We start from the raw sequence: 21,287 nt of genomic DNA, 5'->3' as shown, positions 1-21,287 counted from the left end.
ATTGGTGATGATGGTTGGGGGTTGGGGGGCTTCAACTACCAACAAGATTAGTGCTAGATTTGTAGATTGCTGCAGTTGTGTGTAGATGAATGCAATAATAACCTATAAATACCACTAATGTATTTGTATTTTCTGTTGAAAACAACTTAAGTAGTCCTTTGACATTACTCTTTTACTTGTTTCAGTCATTTGACTGCAACCATGCTGGAGCACCACCTTTAGTCGAGCAAATCTACCCCAGAGCTTATTCTTTGTAAGCCTAGTACTTATTCTATTGGTCTCTTTTGCTGAACCGCTAAGTTACGGGGATGTAAACACACCAGCATCGGATGTCAAGTGATGTTGGGGGGACAAACACAGACACAAACACACACACACACACACACACACACGACAGGCTTCTTCCAGTTTCTGTCTACCAAATCCAGTCACAAAGCTTTGGTCAGTCCAAGGCTATAGTAGAAGACACTTGCCCAAGGTGCCACGCAGTGGGACTGAACACAGGACCATGTGGTTGGTAAGCAAGCTACTTACCACACAGCCACTCCTGCAGAATTTTGTAGAGAAAGCCAAAGTATTGTTGTTTATTGTCAGCTTATATAGAGTTGAAAAATACTTAAGCAAGTTTTGCTAGCTAGGTGAATTGATAAGTAGAGTTAAGGTCTGGTGTCCAGGAACAGTGAAATGTCTGCAACTTGTTTAGATCCTTGACATATATGCTGAAGTGGTCTAATCCTTTATCTGTTTCACCTTCGCTATTTCTTATAAATCATCTTGAAATTCTCTGTGTGTATAAGGGGGCCTGTATTAAAAAAATGATCAGTCGTTTAGCAATGACATTTGGTCAGTAACAACATAGCTTAGCTTTTGGTTGTCGTTATGTAACCTTGGTTAACAATATCCTATGATATTGAATGTAATATGTATTGTTATATGTAATGACACGTTATAATATTTAATCATTTATTGGTCATCTCTACTTTGTGTCTGATTTACAACATCCTTACTTAATTAAATTTTTATGATTCTGTTGCTTTAACTATATTTGTTAAATCATGCTTCTCATCATTCAGCTGCTGTTTATAACTTTTCATTTATATTTATCCATAACAACTTGTTGGTTGCTTAGCTACCAACATGTAAGAGACAAAATATATATCTCTTGCTTATAAGCTAGTGCAGTCTTGTTCTGGCTTATCAATATCAATTTCTCTTTCTTTGGTATGAGGCTTATTTTCATAAGGAGATTTTCATCAGATTAATTACAGGTGTTGGCATGGCTGTATGGTTAAGAAGTTTGGTATTTGGGTTCTGTCCCACTGTGTGACACATTGGGCAACTGTCTTTTCCTGGCTGACCAAAGCTTTGTGAGTGGATTTGGTAGATGGAAACTGAAAGAAGCCCATTGCATGTGTGTGTTTGTATCTCCTTGTTTTGACATCATGTGACAGGTGTGTGTGTGTGTCACTGTCATACAAGTGGTGTTGTGCATTTCCAACATTCTGTGCAAACACGGCTTACCAAGAGGGAAAAAAAGTTGAAGGTTGATTGGAAACAAGTGGAGGTTTGCAGCAGGAAGGGCATCCACCTGCGAAAAGTCTGCCTCAAACTCTGTCCAACCCATGCGGGCATGAAAAAGGGAACATTAGGAGTATCTGTATGGTGAGACACTTGCTTACTGACCACATGGTTCCGGGTTCAGTCCCACAGCATGGCACCTTTGGCAGGTATCTTCTACTATATCCTCAAGGCCAACAATGCCTTGTAAATGAATTTGATAGATGGAAACTGTGTGGAAGCCCGTTCCTTTTTGAGTGCATGTCTGTCATTGCATTTAACTCCCTCTTCCCATCCCATCAACCAGTGCTAGTTATGTGAAAGAGGTTGATAGAATAATATGACTTGAAAATAAGTACTGGGGGAAATTAAAACCTTTCAGCGTGGTGCTCCAGTATGACCACTGTCCAATGACTAAAGCAAGTAAAAGATAAAAGGATATATATTCTTTTAAGTAGATATATATATATATTTTTTTAAAGTAATTATCTAGATGTCTTTTTTTTGTGTCAAAACTTCTCTTAGTACTATTGACTTTGACTGATATTTCATAGCTTCATTCTTTCAATTTGAACTTTTGGTAGCATGAAGTGACTTGCACTGAACACAAAACATGACCTAACATATGTGTAAAGTATCATCTAGTTTTATTGATAGGTAAGTTAAATGGATGTCTGCTCTACTTTTCTCAATTACTTTTGTGTCTCACTGATGTATGGATAATTTCACCTTGAGCCCTAAATGTCTTTATCAAATAAATATTATATCATACTTGAAATTTCATATGATCGTACAGGCTGCTGTTAATAATTGAAGCTGATAGCTATCTTAGTAGATGTCCATATCAACAGATGATGTATTGTATGGGTGCACCATACTCTGATACTATGTCTGGCAAAGATTTGAACTCATAACCTAAAGGCTCCACTGGTTTACCAACTGTGCCAGTCCGTGGCCCTTCCTACAGTGTTGACTTTAACAAAAGCACAGAAGTTAGTTTTTAGTTTTTTTTTAATCGTTTTCTTGTTTCAGTCATTGGACTGTGGCCATGCTGGGGCACCATTTTGAAAGGTTAAGTTGAACAAATCGACTCCAGTTATCTTAATGAACTAGTGGTAGTGGGGGACAAATGAAAACAAGCTTTTGATCAGCCCAAGGCTATAGTAGAAGACACTTGCCCAAGGTGCCATGCAGCACATCTTTATGATTTATGTATGATGCCTGTATACATCTGTATGATTTATTTTAATGAACTTGGTAAAATATTAAACTGGCGAAAACATAATTTGTCAATCAACAGACAGTTGTGGCTGTGGGGTTAAGAGGTTTTGCTTCTGAACAGAGTGGTTTTGAGTTCAGTCCAACTGTGCAGCACCTTGGACAAGTGTCTTTTAGTATAGCCTCTGTCCAACCAAAGCCTTCTCAATGAATTTTTAAATCCTTGTATTCTTTTGGTCTCTTTCATGAAACCACTAATTAAAGGGGACATAAACAAACCAACACTGGTTATCTAGCAGTGGTGAGGGTCAAATGTAAAGATGATTAGTGTGTTAAATATATGTGATAGACTCTCCCATTGGTTTCAATGTACGAGGATCCAATAAGCTATTCAGTTTATTCAGCTTGGATGTTTAACCCTGTCACACCATATTCCTGCTATGGCAGGAATAGGTTAAACATTGTCTTTCTGGATTTCTGGTAAAGAAATAACAAACAACAACACTCATAGAAAAAAAAAGATGCACCTGATTCTGTTGATTAGCTTGCCTGCAGTTGTTACTCTTGAACTGTATGTGCAGCTATTTATTTTTTTACTCTGGAGACTAGGCAGAGGTTAATGTTAGACTTTAACCTTTCGAGCATTGGGCCTTATGGAGGCAAAGTGGCTGAGTTCCTTTTGAGTATTGGGCCTCATGGAGGCAAAATAGACGAGTACTTTTGGAGCGCTGGGCCTCACAGAGGCAAAGCAGATGAGTTCCTTTTGAGCGTTGGGCCTCACAGAGGCAAAGCAGATGAGTTCCTTTCGAGCGCTGGGCCTCATGGAGGCAAAAATAGACGAGTACCTTTGGAGCGTTGGACCTCAGAGAGGCATAGCAAATGAGCTCCTTTTGAGCGTTGGGCCTCACAGAGGCAAAGCAGATGAGTTTCTTTCAAGTGTTGGGCCTCACGGAAGCAAAATAGATGAGTTCCTTTTGAGTGTTGGGATTCACAGAGGCAATGACCAAGACCTTTGGCATTATGTTGTGCTTGAGAAGGCCCATCAAGCTGAGCAAAACCGCAGTCGTAGCACCCATGCTGGTGGCATTTTAATGCACCTTGGTGTCACACAAATGGCATCCGTGCCAGTGGCATGTAAAATCACCCATTATATTCTTGGAGTGGTTGGCGTTAGGAAGGGCATCCAGCCATAAAAAAAACCATGTCAAATCAGACTGGAGTCTGGTGCAGCCTTCCAACATGCCAGCCCAGTCAAACTGTCCAACCCATGCCAGCATGGACAACTGATATTTAATGATGATGATGACAGGGACCCAGGTCTGAGAGGGTTAAGTCATCAAGTATGACATTTTAGTCCTGCCAAGGTTTTGCAGACCAGTCCACAGATTGCACAAGAGAGTGGAATATGGGACAGTGTTGCTGCTGTGCTGTGCTTGTCCTCCCTCTTAGTTCTCATAGCTGATGGATTCAACTGGATTTGAAGTTCTTGATCCCGTCTTCTCTCACAGATCCCTAGTCTTTCCATTCCAAGGCCACTTGGTCAAGGTTCTCATAAGGTATGTTGGTTACTGAAAGATTGCTTTTCTGTTTGTTTTTGTACCTGAGCCATGGCTGCCCAACATTTTTGTTTCTACTATCAAACTGTCTGTACATGAAGACTTTAGGTATTCTTTCAACCCATGCTGGTGCTACGTAAAAACCTCCTGTCCTGGCATCACATAAGAGACACCTAGTATACTCTTTAAAGTGGTTTGCTTTAGAAAGGGCATCCAACTGTAAAAACCTTACCAGAACACTATTGAAGCCTGGTGCAGCTCTCTGATTTACCAGATCTGTCAAACTTTCCAACCCATATCAGCATGGAAAATGAATGTTAAAAGATGATGAGGATGATGATATATTGTGTGTGTGTATTCCGTTGACATGTGATGGTTGGAATCAAATATCACTGTCATACAAGTGATGTTGTTTGTTTCTAGTCTTCTTTGTAAAGTACTTCTGGGCACGGGGAAATATTACCGTACTTGGAAACAGGTGAGAGTTGTCAATAAGAAAGACATTGAGCCACAGAAAATTAACCTCAAGAAAATTCTCTCTCTAATGCAAATCTGGAAGAGTAGACATTAAATATTGATGATGATGATGATGATGATGATTCTTAGGTTACAAAATGTAATATTTGTTTCCTTTATATGAAAATTATATATGTAGGTTAGGCAAATGTTTTTGATACCAGCTTAGTCTAGTTATTATATATTTATTTATATATATATATATATCTAATAACTAGACATATATTTATTATTATTATTATTATTAAAGAAAATATGTCTAAAATATTTGAGAGTATGTGAATTTTTTCTGTGAAAAGATAGGATTTTTTGCTACCTCAGCGAAAAACTTTTTGGAAAATATAGATGACCTTTAATATTTTTATAACTAAAAATAAATGGATTATATGCTCTGATTTATATTTCATGATTTTCCTAAGCTTTTCTGCCTATATATTCTATATACGAAACGTAATCATATAAGTCTGCTTTGTGCATCTTGTATTTGTATTAATTTAATCAGATGTTTATTGACATCAACATATAGGATGGATTACTAACTTCTAATCCATGTGTTTATACAGAGTATATACCACCAGAAAGGAATCAAACCCCAATAAATGAAATTGCCAGCTATTGTGTGTTCAATTGGAATAATTGGTTTATCTGTTTGGGAAATAAATCACTTAACAAACATCATCATCATTGCATTAACCCTTTAGCATTTGGATTATTCTATCAAATGCAATTCTTATTCATCCCATTGTTTTCAATTAAATTTGCATTATCTTATAACTTTTCAAGATTTTGATGATGTAATCATTTGACAATGTGAATGACATCATCGGTTATGTGTGAGAGGCCAGATCTGATCAGTTTGAACATAAAACAGAATATTTTGGCCAGTTTAAATGCTGGCATGGGTTGGACAAAATTTGTTGAGGTATATTTTTATATGGCTGGATGCCCTTCTTGTTGACAATCCTCACCTGTTTCCAATTAAGGTAATATTGACGCTCATTTGCAACTGTCATGAAAAGAAAAGTCAAGACAAGAAAGTAACACACACACACATGCACTCTCATACACACTCATACATATGTGATGGGCTTCTTCCAGTTTCCTATTTACCATATCCACTTACAAATTTTTGATTGGCCCAAGATTATACTCGAAGACATTTGCCCAACATTCCACACAGTGGCACTGGAACCAAAACCACATGGTTGGGAAGCAGTCTTCTCACCACATGGCCATGCCTGCTTCTATTCTTACATTTTCTCTTGGTAAATCAAAACCTTGATTCAATGAATTCCTTATCTAGCTATTTGATTTGTATTGCTAATTTACAAAGTTATCTCTCTTGTTAGTCTTTCCTGTATATCGCATAACAATCTTTCCAGGATGCATAAATGAAAATAGCTAGAAAATAATTTGTGATTGTTACTTTTTTCAATTGTTTCATATTTTAATTTTATTAATTGCCATCTTTGATAATCATCTGCTAGATATCAGATGGTTTAACTGTTAGATACTTCCTAAATTAAATAACCAAAATAATAAAGCCACAGATTTCTGTCTCTTTTATTAACTTTGTCTTTGCTTTTTTTGTTCATTAATCAATCAATATTGTGTGATTTAATCTACTAATTGATATTTAATATTTGTTGAGATGATCTGAGTTAGCATCATAAATCTAATTCTATTTTCAGTGTGGAATCTCAGCGACCATTAGCATTAAAACCAGTGAGTAAAATTTTTTTCACACTTTCACATATTTTAAAAAATTCTATCTTTCACCTCTTCATTGTACATTAACAGGGAAAAAAACAAACAAAAAATATCAAAAAACAAAACAACTAAAAAATCTCAAGAGAAAATAAAATATTCTTGAAAATGAAATGTCATAATATTGTAAAAATATTTCATTAATTAGAAATTACTTGTTCATTATATTTAAAAAAAAAACAATCCAAAACTTATCTCTGTAATTATTATAGTAATTAATAATTTGATTTATTTTGGTGTTCATTTGTTTGGAGTAAATATAAGAAAATATTAATTGCAGCTGTTGTCTAGTGATTGAGTACTAAATTAGTAATCCATTAAATACTATTTAGAAACCTTATCATTGCTGTTGATTGTATTGTAAAACCCATACTGATGTCATTGATTGGGGAAATATCAAAAATAGATTTAAATATAATAACTTGCAGACCTACTCAACCCATGCAAACAAGAACTATTAAACTTTGACATCAAAATAAAGGGCCAATGTTTCTAATGGGAAAATATTTTCTTAATTCATAAATTAAGGATTGTTAATTTTCTGAATGAGGCTGAGTACAAAATTGATACAATTTAAACTTCTAACATAGAAGAGCTAGTCTAACCAATTAATAACGCTCAATGCTAGGAATCACCACCATCATCTAATGTTCACTTCTCCTTTCTTGCATGGGTCAGATGGAATTTGTTGAAGCAGATTTCCAACCTTCAGGTGCCCTTCCTGTCGTCAACCCTCACCTGTTTCCTAGCAAGGTAATATTTCCCCATGGTCACACAAGTTTTTCACACAAGACTGGAAACAATCAGCCCTGCGCATGTGATGGTGATGCTCCTTTACGACCATCACATAATGTCAAGACAACATGCACACAGCATGCTTATATGTCATCGGCTTCTTTCAGTTTCTCTCCACAAAACCCATTTGCAAGGCTTTAGTTGGCCCAAAGATGTAGTGGGGCTGAACCCAAGACCAGATGGTTGGGAAGCAAGCTTCTTAACCACTCAGCTATGCATACCTGTGCCTCTATTAAAGCTGTTGAGTTCTCTTTCAATTTATTTCACGAGGTGTCAATATTTTCATGACATAACCATGATGATGATGTAATTAGTTCGTTAGTTGCAGTGGAACAGTGTCAATGACCAGGTAGCAGTTGGATGATGTTAAACATCATGAAATATATTTCAATGGCTATAATAGATCTTCCACAGAGTAATTGTTCCAATCTTAACACATGGTCTTTAGATCAAGTCAGCTGCTATTGAGATACAACTCTGAAATTTCTACAGTTGTAGAAAGCTTTTCCTATGATGGTGAAACAACAATAATCTTCAGAAGAGAATCTCCATCAAATAATTGCTTTGTTTTTTCACTTCTTGATTCTCAGAGTAGGATGGATGCCATTCAGATTACTACTCCAATCTTCCATTTATGTGAAAGATGTCTGGTCACAGGGAAATATTATTTTACTCGGAAATAAAGGTGGTGTGCTTTCAGTCATTAGCAAACCAGACAAAATACTTAGCTGTATATCATCCGCCTTTCATCTGTTTTTGTGTTCTGAGTTTAAATTTCACTGTGGTCAATTTTGCCTTTCATTCTTTTGGAGGTCAATGAAATAAGTACCAATCAAGCACTGGGGCCGATATAATTGGCTAGCCCCCTCCAAAATTTCAGGCTTTGTGCCTATAGTAGAAAGGATTTTTCTTGGAAACAGGTGAGGGTTGACTAGAAGAGCATCTGGTCATGTGAAAATTCACCTCAAGAAGTTCCTTCCGACCCATGTAAGCATAGAAATGTGGATGTCAAAACTGATGATGATGATGAATCTGTTACTAGTATTCAGAATTGAATCTTCTTGCACTGGAACCAGCAACCTTTAAACTGGCAGTTAAAAGTCTTTTAACTTGGAAATAAGATTTACTGCTATAAATAGAATCCTTTGGAAGAAATTTTAAATTCTTTTTATGCATATCACATGACATTTTTCTCATATTTTGTGTCATTTCGCATTATCTAAAGTCAGCATGATGTCTTCTCTGCCATCTTTCCTATTATTTCAGAGGTCTATATCTTGTTTAGATATGAACTCTTTAACATTTTTGATAAAATAAAACCTTATACAAGTTATTCCTCATGTCCTCTATCTCTATTGTAATTTTTCCATGAAACAAGTTCATTCTATTTCACTAGTTTCAAAATGTATTCTTCTATTTCCGATTCAAATGCATAATGAGTCCATAATTATAATTTTTGTTTCTTTTTCTTGTTACTATGATAAGGTGTTGGAATTGGGCATGTATGTGTATCATCGTGTGTGTTTCCTATTTTCCCATCATTCCTTTGTCATCCCCCTGTGCCACGTTATTATTATTGCGAGTTGGCAGAATCATTAGTACACCAAGCAAAATGCTTTGTGGCATTTCATCCAGCCTTATGTTCTGAGTTCAAATTCCACTGAGGTCGACTTTGCCTTGCATCCTTTTGGGGTTAATAAATTAAGTACGAGTGAATCACTGGGTCGATGTAATCAACTGGCTGTTCTACTCTCAAATTCAGGTTTTGTGCCTTTAGTAGAAAGGATTATTATTATCATTGAACATTGGGCCTTGCAGAGGTAAACTTCCTTTTGAGTGTTGGGCCTCATGGAGGCAATGACCAAGACCTTTGGCATTATGTCGTGCTCGAGGAAAAGACCCATCAAGCTGAGCAAAATCACAGCCATGGCACCTGTGCTGGTGGCACATAAAAACACCTATTACGTTCTTGGAGTGGTTGGTGTTAGGAAGGGAATTCCAGCCGTGGAAACAGTGTCAAACCAGACTCAAATCTGGTGCAGTCTTCCAGCTTACCAGCCCTGGTCAAACCATCCAACCCATGCCAGCATGGACAATGGATGTTAAATAGTTATTAATATTATTATTATTATTAGCTGGCAGAATTTTAGCCTCCCAGGACATGACATTTCTTCCAATCTCTTTATGTTCTCCGTTCAAATATTGACAAGGTCAACTTTGTGCTTCATAAATATCAGCCAAATACTGGGGTCAAAGTAATTGACTTATCTCTTCCCCTGAAATTGCTGGCCTTGTGCCAAAATTTGAAACCGTTATTATCATTATTATTATTAAGGTGGTGAGCTGGCAGAATCATTAGCATGCTGGGCAAAATGCTTAGCAGTATTTTGTCTGCTGCTATGTTCTGAGTTCAAATTCTGCTGAGGTTGACTTTACCTTTCATCCTTTTGGGGTCGATAAAATAAATACCAGTTGAACACTGGGGTCAATGTAATTGACCCATCCCCTCCAAAATTGGTGCCTTTGTGGCAAAATTTGAAACCATTATCATCATCATTATTATTAAGGCGGTGAGCTGGCAGAATTGTTAGCATGCTGGAGAAAAAGCTTAGTGGTATTTCGTTCATCTTCATGTTCTGAGTTCAAAAACCACTAAGTTATGGGGACGTAAACACACTAACACCAGTTGTCAAGCGATGTTGGGGGACAAACATACACACACACACACAATGGGCTACTTTCAGTTTCTGTCTACTAAATCCACTCACAAGGCTTTGGTTGGGCTGAAGCTGTAGTAGAAGACACTTGCCCAAGGTGCCACACAGTGGGACTGAAACTGGAACCATGTGGTTGGTACCCAAGCTACTTACCACACAGCCACTCCTACACTATAGTATTGTGACTGGAAGTGAAATAACTAAGCAAAATAAAACTAAAAATGCAAGTCATCCATTCTTTCTTAAACAGTTTCTCTTTATCTTTTTCGTTTTGTGGAATTTCCACAGACCCCACTATTAAATTCTTTTACTTGTTTCAGTCATCTGACTGCAGCCATACTGGAGCACCGCCTTTAATTGAGCAACTAGACCCCTAGTCTTATTCTTTGTAAGCCTAGTGCTTATTCTATCAGTCTCGTTTGCTGAACTGCTGAGTTATGGGGATGTAAACACACCAACACCAGTTGTCAAGCGATGTTGGGGGGGACAAACACACACACACACACATACGATGGGCTTCTTTCAGTTTCCGTCTACCAAATCCACTCAAGGTGCTATGCAGTGGGACTGAACCCGGAACCATGTGGTTAGTAAGCCAGCTACATACCACACAGCCACTCTCTCTCTCTCTCTCTCTCTCTCTCTCTCTCTCTATATATTATATATATATATATATATATATATATATAATGTTATAACGTTTGCAAATGTGCCTGTGTGTTTATAATTTGCTTCCCAACCACATGGCTTGAAGAAAAAAATGTACTGGGGTTGATTTGTTCGACTAATTTGTCAGGGCAGTGCCCCAGCATGGCCACAGTCTGATGACTGAAAAAAGTTAGAGATAAAAGAACTGTATTACCATTTTAATTTCTCTAAATTATCTCCGCATTCCTTTGAAAGTTGTGAATGATTGTCACTAGGTTTTACTGTCTCCCTCTAACTAAGAGAGAGATTTCTGTTAATTTAAAAAAATTTTGCATGCAACTTTCAGTGCATCACACTTAATTATCCATATTTATGCTATTAGTCCATTTCAGTTATTTCCTTTAACTTGTTATATTTTTAATTTTGCAAATTATGCTGGTTGAAAATTATTTGTAACTCTTTTTCTCTATGTTAAAAACTTTCTCGTCTCTTTATTGATGAGGTTGAATAGACTGAAACATACCCATAGTTGTCCCTTGTATTCAAATAAAGATCAGACTTTTCTTCCATTAAGCATGTAAAATAACTTAAAATGATCTTTTCTTCTGAGTGTCACTAAAAATTACCTCTAGGATTTTGTTTAATTTCTCCAGCTAAGAGGTATTGGAATTAATTAGGAATTTATAGTGCTAGTGCATATATATATATATATATATATATATATATATATATATATATATATAATATATATACAGCTGCATGCGTGCACACATACATGCGAGTACTGTCCAAATCTCCGACCAATCGCATACAGCTAGCTGGCATTCAATTGGCGTATCAAGTTTCGGGCATTTTGATTGGGTTTTGGATAGAAAATTCAGAAAAAAGTAACTTCTATTGATTTTTTAATGGCTTTGTGGAGTGACTGGGGAAATGTAAAGATGTGCACGACCACCCTTGGATGGTTTTGAATGACCATAGAAAGTGCGAGCCCTCTAACTGAAAAATTGTGGGTTTGTATAAAGGACACACACACACACACAGACAGACATTTTGCCGTTTATATATAGAGAGTGATTACATTCAGTACATCACCTACACCTTTGAATTACTTATCCAGATTTGTTCCATTGGCTAATTGAGTTATTTCCCTCAGTTGGTTTTCTGCAATACATTTTCCTTACACTTTTCACTTGTGAAACATATTTCTCATTTCCCAAACTTTATCTTATTCACAGTTTGATATGCAGCATAGTATTGCAGTTGTCTTTAATGCATTATTTTTGAAAGACATCTAGGTTAAGCCTTCTAAAGTTCTCCTGGATATTGCAGCATGATACTATATCTGTCTAATCCTGCCAGCTTCTTTTTCACTCTCTGTTTCTATCAACATGGATTGTCATACACACATATACACACACATATACACACGCATACATACATATATACACACATACACTCACACACACACACACACACACACACACACACATTTTCACATATACACATGTTCATCTGTTAAGGGAAATAACTCAATTAGCCAATGGTACTAATTTGGATAAATTTGTATAAGTAATTTAAATGTGGGGTTATAAAGGTCGTGAGAAATACTAATATTTGTGTGAATAAAATAAAAGTTGTTTCAATTGAAGTTTTCGTTTTTGAATACCGAGAAAAGAAAGGATTAAATTAGAATAAATTTGGTGTTAAATTATTTTGACTTGTTTCATGATAAGCAACGTTTTTGTTTTTTATTTCACAGATGTAAACTGTATTATAATGGGTTACAGTTGAGGGTTGTTACTTTGTGTCAACACCTTGACCTTCATACTGTTTTTTCTTTTTAGTTTAAACGAAACTCTTTTAGGCCTTTGATTTATACATTGAGTAACCACATTTATAAGTGAATTGGAAATGTTGAATAAAAAGCAGTTTTATCTTAAATTGTTTCGTTTACAATTTCGAATTTTGATGAGATCTTTACCTGGGGAATCTTAATTGCAGTTATGTTTTTGTAGTGAATAAAAACAGATTAAAAAAAAACAACAAAAGACTATCACAAGCTACACATTCAGTCAACCTAGCAACCTTATTTTTGTACATAAAAGGATTACTGAATGATGTTAGAAATAGTAGCTAAATTGCCCTCAAAGTGTACCTTATTATCCTGACCTCATCCAAAGCTCTAGATACATTATATGGAGAAAATAAAGAAGGAAACAAAAGACAAAATGTGTTGCTCATGACTAAAATACATATATTTTATATTGAAAGCAGTGCACTATAGTACTATTGGTTATATATTGCCAATAAGCCAATCACTTATTGCATTTTTGGCACTGATAGTAACAAGGGAGTATTTGCAGTTGACTGCAGAACAAATATTATAATAGGTTTTGTTCAAAGACTGGTGGTTCTTTTTATTTTTGTGTCAACGTGTACATCTTCACTGCTATTGATTTTTACACACACACACACGAATGTGTGTGTTCATATATATATATATATATATATATATACACACACACACACACACACACAAATATATGCACATATATGCTGGGCTTCCTCATTTCCATCTATTTCCAAATTGCACTTGCTCAACCTATAAAATGCCCTCACCCAAAGTAGACCCTGCAGTAAGATTAAATTCTGAACCATGTTGGCTCCCATGTAAACCATTACCAGTATGCTAATGCTTTTTATCAAAGTCGTGTCCATTTAGGCTGACCTGGGGCTAAACAATTATTACTATAGTACAAACTATGTATTAGATCCATATAGATTCATATAAACATGAATGGTGTTATTGGTATGTAGGATTTATTTTACATGAGATTTCCTTATCAGTTATGATGAAACTTTTCAATTCCAATTTTTGTGATTGCAGCATTGAAACCTTTTATGTTAAAAACTAGATTCTTAATTTTGAATTTCTTAGATAACAATGTAATAGTGACAATGCTTGCAGACACTAGTGTAGCTAGAGTGTGTGCTGCCCTGGGTTGCCCTTCCGTTTGCCACCCTTGGACCCCACAAAGAACACATTGCCTACAGCAGCCCCAAAAGTGCTGCCCGGGGCAGACAGCTCCTACTGCACCCCCCCCCCCCCCCAGCTACACTAGTGCTTACAGATATGTCTTTCAGATATGAATGCATAAAATAGAACCCCATGTAGGTGCAAGCATGGCTGTTTGGTTAAGAATCTTGCTTTGCAACCATGTGGTTATGGGTTCAGTCTCACTGCATGACACATTAGGCAAGTATCTTTTATAGTCCTTGGCTGATCTATGCTTTGTCAGTGAATTTAGTAGATGGAAACTGTGTGGAAGTCTGTTGTGTGTGTAACTTTGTATTTGTCCACCCTGCTGTTTGGTGACCGGTTTTGGTTTGTTTACATCCCCACAGTTCAGTATAAGAAACTGATAGAATAAGCACCAAGCTTAAAAATAAGTTGTGGGATTGATTCATTCAACTGAACTCATTAAGGTCCATGCCCCATGGCTGCAACCTAATGACTGAACCAGTGAAATAAAGATTCATAAGTAAATAAAAAGATATTAAGACACAAAATCTAAAATTCAAAATATACTGAATTCAGTTAAAATGTGATTTAAATGTTTTAGCTTTATAAACTATTTACTAATAAAAAAAAGAAAAAAACTATTGGGTGCGAGTGTTACAGGTAGGAACACCATTTTAGAATATAGTTGTTTAATTCAAGCTGTATATTAACAGAAATTTTACCTGACAGCCATGCTAAATATATGTCTTTCAGATATGAATGCATAATAGAACCCCATGTAGGTGCAAGCATGGCTGTTTGGTTAAGAATCTTGCTTTGCAACCATGTGGTTATGGGTTCAGTCTCACTGCATGACACATTAGGCAAGTATCTTTTATAGTCCTTGGCTGATCTATGCTTTGTCAGTGAATTTAGTAGATGGAAACTGTGTGGAAGTCTGTTGTGTGTGTAACTTTGTATTTGTCCACCCTGCTGTTTGGTGACCGGTTTTGGTTTGTTTACATCCCCACAGTTCAGTATAAGAAACTGATAGAATAAGCACCAAGCTTAAAAATAAGTTGTGGGATTGATTCATTCAACTGAACTCATTAAGGTCCATGCCCCATGGCTGCAGCCTAATGACTGAAACCAGTGAAATAAAGATTCATAAGTAAATAAAAAGATATTAAGACACAAAATCTAAAATTCAAAATATACTGAATTCAGTTAAAATGTGATTTAAATGTTTTAGCTTTATAAACTATTTACTAATTAAAAAAAAGAAAAAAACTATTGGGTGCGAGTGTTACAGGTAGGAACACCATTTTAGAATATAGTTGTTTAATTCAAGCTGTATATTAACAGAAATTTTACCTGACAGCCATGCTAAATATATGTCTTTCAGATATGAATGCATAAAATAGAACCCCATGTAGGTGCAAGCATGGCTGTTTGGTTAAGAATCTTGCTTTGCAACCATGTGGTTATGGGTTCAGTCTCACTGCATGACACATTAGGCAAGTATCTTTTATAGTCCTTGGCTGATCTATGCTTTGTCAGTGAATTTAGTAGATGGAAACTGTGTGGAAGTCTGTTGTGTGTAACTTTGTATTTGTCCCCCTGCTGTTTGGTGACCGGTTTTGGTTTGTTTACATCCCCACAGTTCAGTATAAGAAACTGATAGAATAAGCACCAAGCTTAAAAATAAGTTGTGGGATTGATTCATTCAACTGAACTCATTAAGGTCCATGCCCCATGGCTGCAGCCTAATGACTGAAACCAGTGAAATAAAGATTCATAAGTAAATAAAAAGATATTAAGACACAAAATCTAAAATTCAAAATATGCTGAATTCAGTTAAAATGTGATTTAAATGTTTTAGCTTTATAAACTATTTACTAATTAAAAAAAAGAAAAAAACTATTGGGTGCGAGTGTTACAGGTAGGAACACCATTTTAGAATATAGTTGTTTAATTCAAGCTGTATATTAACAGAAATTTTACCTGACAGCCATGCTAAATATATACGTGTCATGTGTTCAGTTAATCCTATCTGATAATAATCAATAGCTGTGTGTTTTAATGTTTAGAATGCTCACAAAATTACTATGTTATTAAGAATACTAAGATGCTAGCAGCACTTAGAAAAATTATTCTGAAATTAATATTGATAATAATTATATATAGTCTTCGGTTTAGCTACGAAAGATTTTTCCGTTTAAATCCTTTTTTTTTTTTTTAATTTTGTCATGACCTACTAATGTGAGAATGACAATTTTCATTAAGTTGATGCCACCCGAAAGAATGCATTTCTTTTAAAAATAAATATTTGAATCCAAATGTCAGTGATCGGACCAACTGATGTAATGCCGGGAATTAAAAATAATGCCATCTTAATTTAGATTAGTAGTTAATCTGGTCATATTTGACCTGCTACTGTAAATAATATTTCTGTTGAAAAATGCCGCCTTTGCTTCACAGTTAATTTTGGGAAAAAAAAAAGAAAAAAAATTTTAGTAAAGTAACTTTACTAAATTTAGCTGGTGTTTGGAACAAAAATGAACATGAAATTTTGATGCAAGTTAAAATTTATGTCACATTAAAACAAGAAGTTTGTATTGTTGACAGCCCTACTCCAATATTTTATGCAATTATAAGGTGGCAAAATGGCTGAAACATTAGCACACTGGGTAAAATGTTTAATGGTATTTTGTCCATCTTTACACTCTGAGTTTACCAAGGTCAGCTTTGCCTTTCATCCTTTTGAGGTCAATAAAATAAGTACCAGTTACACACTGGAATCAGTGTGATCAACTTACTCTGCCTCTTGAAATTGCTGGCCTTGTGCTAAAATTTGAAATTAATTTTATGAATTATCTAAATTTATGGACAGAACTGTTCCACTTAGTTTAGTGTCATCTAATCTTAATGTAGATTACATATCATGAGATAAAGGATTAGCAGATTAGCAATGTGATGATAAATTGAATATGTTTGTTGTTGTTTTGGTTCCAGGATAGCTGAATGTGCAGACAAATGATCAAAAGTGTTCCAACCTCAATCATTCTGTTTTTCTCTGGTGCATTATGTATCTAGGACTACATTGTCCAATGTGTCCCTTCCTTTTAAGACAGTATAATTTGAGGGATACATGTCTGGCTGATGTATAAAGTGTCTTTGAGGGAAAGTTTGAATGTAAAATACTGGCTTCTGTGTGTGTGTAAAGGGGCCATATAGTTGTATGGATTTATGGACAAGTGTAAGCTGGTAGTGGAATATAGATACAAAGTTGAAAGATTATCCAAAATAAGTTTAGGATTATTTAGTTATATATAACTGTAGACCACTTCTGATAAGAAACAAAGAAGACAATCAGAAGAATTCCAGCCTTGTCCAGTCCTTGTTTTAAGACATGGCATCCAGGATTGCATTATCCAATCTGGCCTTCTTTTTTCTTTTTCAAGATAGCATGGTGTCATTTGAGGATATTTGGGTGCTATTTCTAGAAGCTTGAGATACCCTCATTGGGTTGTGAGATACAGTTTTTGACTCAGACTGTGTGAAAAAATGTTATTTGATGCATCCTGGTAAAATAAAAATTTTGCAACATTATTATTGCCAATCTTAAAGTGCTTCTGTATATATTTTTCTGATCTCAGCAAATATTTTTATATCTTGAATTATATTAGTTAATTATAGAAAATAATTTAATTTTGTTTTGAAATATTTCTTAGGAAGTAACTTGCACCAGCAATTTTTGCTATTTATCTTTTATTTTTAATATTGCAATCATTTCTATGAAAACCGAAGATGATACGTTGTGGGTAAATGATTTTATCCGATGATATTTAAGTTCAGATCCCACCAGAAACGACTTGGTTTTCATATTTTCTTTCAGCTGTTTGACCGACTGAATATATGAAATTCAGTCTTGCTTAAGCACAGGCATGTCTTTGTGGTTAAGAAGCTTGCTTTGCAACTACTGGTTTTTGGGTTCAATCCAATTGTGCTGCATGTTGGACAAGTGTGTTCTATTTGTAGCACCTGGCTGACCAGTATCTTGTGAGCGAAAGAGGTAGATGGAAACTGTGGGAGTCTATCATATGTGAGTGTCTTTGTGTTTGTCACTACACCACTTGATAACTGGTGTTGGTTTGGTTATGCCCTTGTAATTTGTTTCAGCAAAGGAGGCTGATAGAATATGTACCAGACTTATAAAAAAATTAAGTAGTGGGGGTGGATTTATTCAGCTAAACCCATCATGACTGCAGTCCAATGACAGAAACAAATAAAAGATAAAAAGATAGGGGATCAACTTCCCGTTGAGATGATTAGATTTTAAAAACTTGTGAGGGAGCCCCTGCCTGATTCTCCCTCAAATTGTACCTTACAATAGAAAGAGCATATTGGATGCTGTGGCCTTATTCTTGAGGAAAAGCACAAAATGGTCATTCTTTTACTCTTGTTTCAGTCATTTGACTTTGACCATGCTGGTGCACTGCTTTTTAGTCAAGCAAGTCGCCCCCAGGACTTAATCTTTTAAAGCCTAGTACCTATTCTATCAGTCTCTTTTTGCCTAACTGCTAAGTTACAGGGATGTAAACACATCAGCATTGCTTGTCAAGCAATGTTGGGGGCACAAACACACGCATACATATATATATATATATATATACATATATATATATATATATATATATATATATATATATATATATATATATATATATATATATATATATATATTCTTTATCCCCGTCTGTCTTGATAGACAATGGGTTGCGCCAAGGGTGGGGCCTACTTTGATGATGTGCAGCGTCTGCTGTGACTGAACAGTCCAATTCTAGAGTGGCAGTCCTTGGTACAGTTGCTGCACACGAACATCGATGGGTACGTGTGGGGTGTTGCTGCAGTTGTCCTCCTCCTGTCCCGCCTGTCCAACTACAGTTGTGCTCTCCTCTCCTCAGCCATGGAAACGCCTTTCCTCACCGTCCGACGCCAGGCAGAGCGGTCAGCAGCTGTTTCCTCCCACGTGTCCACACAGATGTTGGCAGTCCTCATATATATATGATGGGCTGCTTTCAGATTCCGACTATCAAGTCCACTCACAAGGCTCTGATCAGCCTGAGGCTATAGTAGAAGACATTTGCCAAAGGTGCCATGCAGTGGGACTGAACCCGGAACCATGTGGTTGGTAAGCAAGCTACTTACTACACAGCCCCTCCTGCACCTGTATTGTTTGAATACTTTTGATTATAGCCCTCCTCAATTAAGGCCGACCCCGGGTTAAACAGCAGCAACCATTTCATGATTAGCTGTGAACTTATAGGACTAGTTAATAGCAATATTTGTTGAGACAATTAAGTTGGCAGAATCGTTAACATGCCAGGAAAAATGATAAGTATTTTGTCCATCTTTGTGTTCTGAGTTCAATTTCAGCTGAGGTCAGCTTTGTCTTTCATCTTTTGTGATGCGATAAAAATAAGTACCAGTTGATCACTGGGTTGATGTAATTGACTCACTCTGTGCCCCGAAATTGCTGGCCTTGTGCCAAAATTTGAATTCAGTATTTACGGCAATTTACTTTGAACCCTTCCACTATAGATAAATCGATTTCGTACATGCTTTTAATTTATGGAAATCGGAATCTAATTTTTATATCACTCTCAATTTTAGATAAAGAAGAAAAAGGTTAAAATACAGGAAACATATTTCAGAAAACTACTTTGTATTAAATGGAATTACAATATGTAAACCACATGTTGATTACTGCACATACAATTTCAGAAACAATTTCCATTTTGGCAGCTGAAAATGTCTAAGTCTAGTCTTAGTCGTGTTTCATAGTATTTATTTTGTGAAGAATAACTTCAGTATTTGAAATTGAGGACAACAAATTGCTTTAGTTATAAACTTTGTCGCCACTGCTCCTTTTGGATTAGCCACAGCATGGGCTCTCTACATGTGGCAAGAGCTCTACAGTGCGAGCGTTCTATATGTGATGCCATAAGAGATGTTATCTCAGAACAAATACTCTAGTAACTGGCCTATCAATGGTGTATATATACATGAAGTATGATACGTAGATGGTTTATTAAGTTTTATTATAGAATAATGACTCCTGTTTCATGAGAGTTGACAAGACAGTGTATTCCATCTTGATAAAGTAAAACTAGAGAGAAATTATGTATTTGTCCTTGTTTCATATTTTATAATGAAGTTTGAAACAGTGTGTATACACACACACACACACATGCACACATACGCACACATACATATGCACACACATACATGCACGCATGCACACACATGCACACACACATACACACAGACACATGCACACACATACAAACACATACAAACATGCTTCTTTCAGTTTCCAACTCCACTCACAAAGCTTTGGTCAGCCTGGGGCTATAGTAGAAGACACTTGCCCGGGTGCCTGAACCTGAAACCATGTGGTTGGGAAAACCAGCTTTTTAACCACACAGCCACTCCATCTGATATTCAATACTGACAGATATTCATAACAATTTCTTAAAAATTTATGTGAGAATGAAACACCTGTTTTCTTCCACAATTCAACAGCAGAGAACAATGGAAGTTATATAAAAATTCCTCATGGACAGCTTTTTCTTATTGAATTTTTTTTCTTTCTTCGAAGCTTACAACAGGGTGTTTCCTAACAAAGATTGAGTGGAGGTTATTTGAGATTGTGGATTACTTTCCTTCAGACATTTGTTTACAGTATTTATTTTAAAAAAAAAAAAAAATTCCGTGTCAAGTTGAACTGATGTATTTACTGCGTCATATTCTATTTTCTATACAGTATTTGTAATTTATTCGCAAGTGGTGGATAGCTTTAAAAGGACTCTGGCTACTCGGGTTTCCACCAACGCACTACAAACAAATTTAGTGTGTTTCATGTTTTACTTGTTTTCTTTCATACCTGCTGAAATCTGCAACCAAATATCAAATGGCAAAATTCATGCCATGGTTTGAGATTATAGTTTTTCTATGAAGCTTTGATCTTTTGTATTCAGAGAAAAATATATAAATAAATAAAAACCTACATGAGCACACTGTTGCATCATTTTAAATCATTCCCATTGGTTGCCTTTGAAGGGGATTACTGCACTTTTGTTGTGGAATGAAATGTACATTCTCTGGTCATGACCTTTTTTTTTGTTAAAATATTTGAAGTCTGTGTTTGTATTTGGCGTTGAGGAAAATGAAAAAAAAAGCAGGCATTGCTAGATACAGGTGTGTCTGCGTGGTTAAAAAGCTTTCTTTCTAACTATGTGGTCTTGGGTTCAATCCCACCGTTTGGCACCTTGAGCAAATGTCTTCTACTATGACCCTGGCTGACCAAAGCTCTGTCAGTGGATTTGGTAGACAGAAACTGATAGAAAGGTGGTGAGCTGGCAGAAACGTTGACATGTTGGGCGAAATACTTAGCAGTATTTTGTCTGCCGTTATGTTCTGAGTTCAAATTCAGCTGAGGTCGAC

The 21,287-nt window shown here is 36.0% G+C and overlaps 1 protein-coding gene across 4 annotated transcripts in view; it reads left to right on the top strand.

The window, feature by feature from the left end:
- Positions 1 to 21,287, top strand: part of LOC115213919 — a 186,512-nt gene that overhangs the window by 89,018 nt on the left and 76,207 nt on the right. For all 4 annotated transcript variants that reach the window (XM_029782905.2, XM_029782907.2, XM_029782906.2 and 1 more), the window contains one exon: positions 6,539 to 6,572. In XM_029782905.2, the coding sequence (XP_029638765.1) occupies positions 6,539 to 6,572 (34 nt within the window). The remainder of the gene's footprint in view (positions 1 to 6,538; positions 6,573 to 21,287) is intronic.

Source organism: Octopus sinensis, linkage group LG7 (assembly GCF_006345805.1).
Source record: "Octopus sinensis linkage group LG7, ASM634580v1, whole genome shotgun sequence".
Lineage (NCBI taxonomy): Eukaryota > Metazoa > Mollusca > Cephalopoda > Octopoda > Octopodidae > Octopus > Octopus sinensis.
The sequence above is the reverse complement of the archived record's forward strand: the minus strand, read 5'-3'. Positions and strand labels throughout refer to the sequence as shown.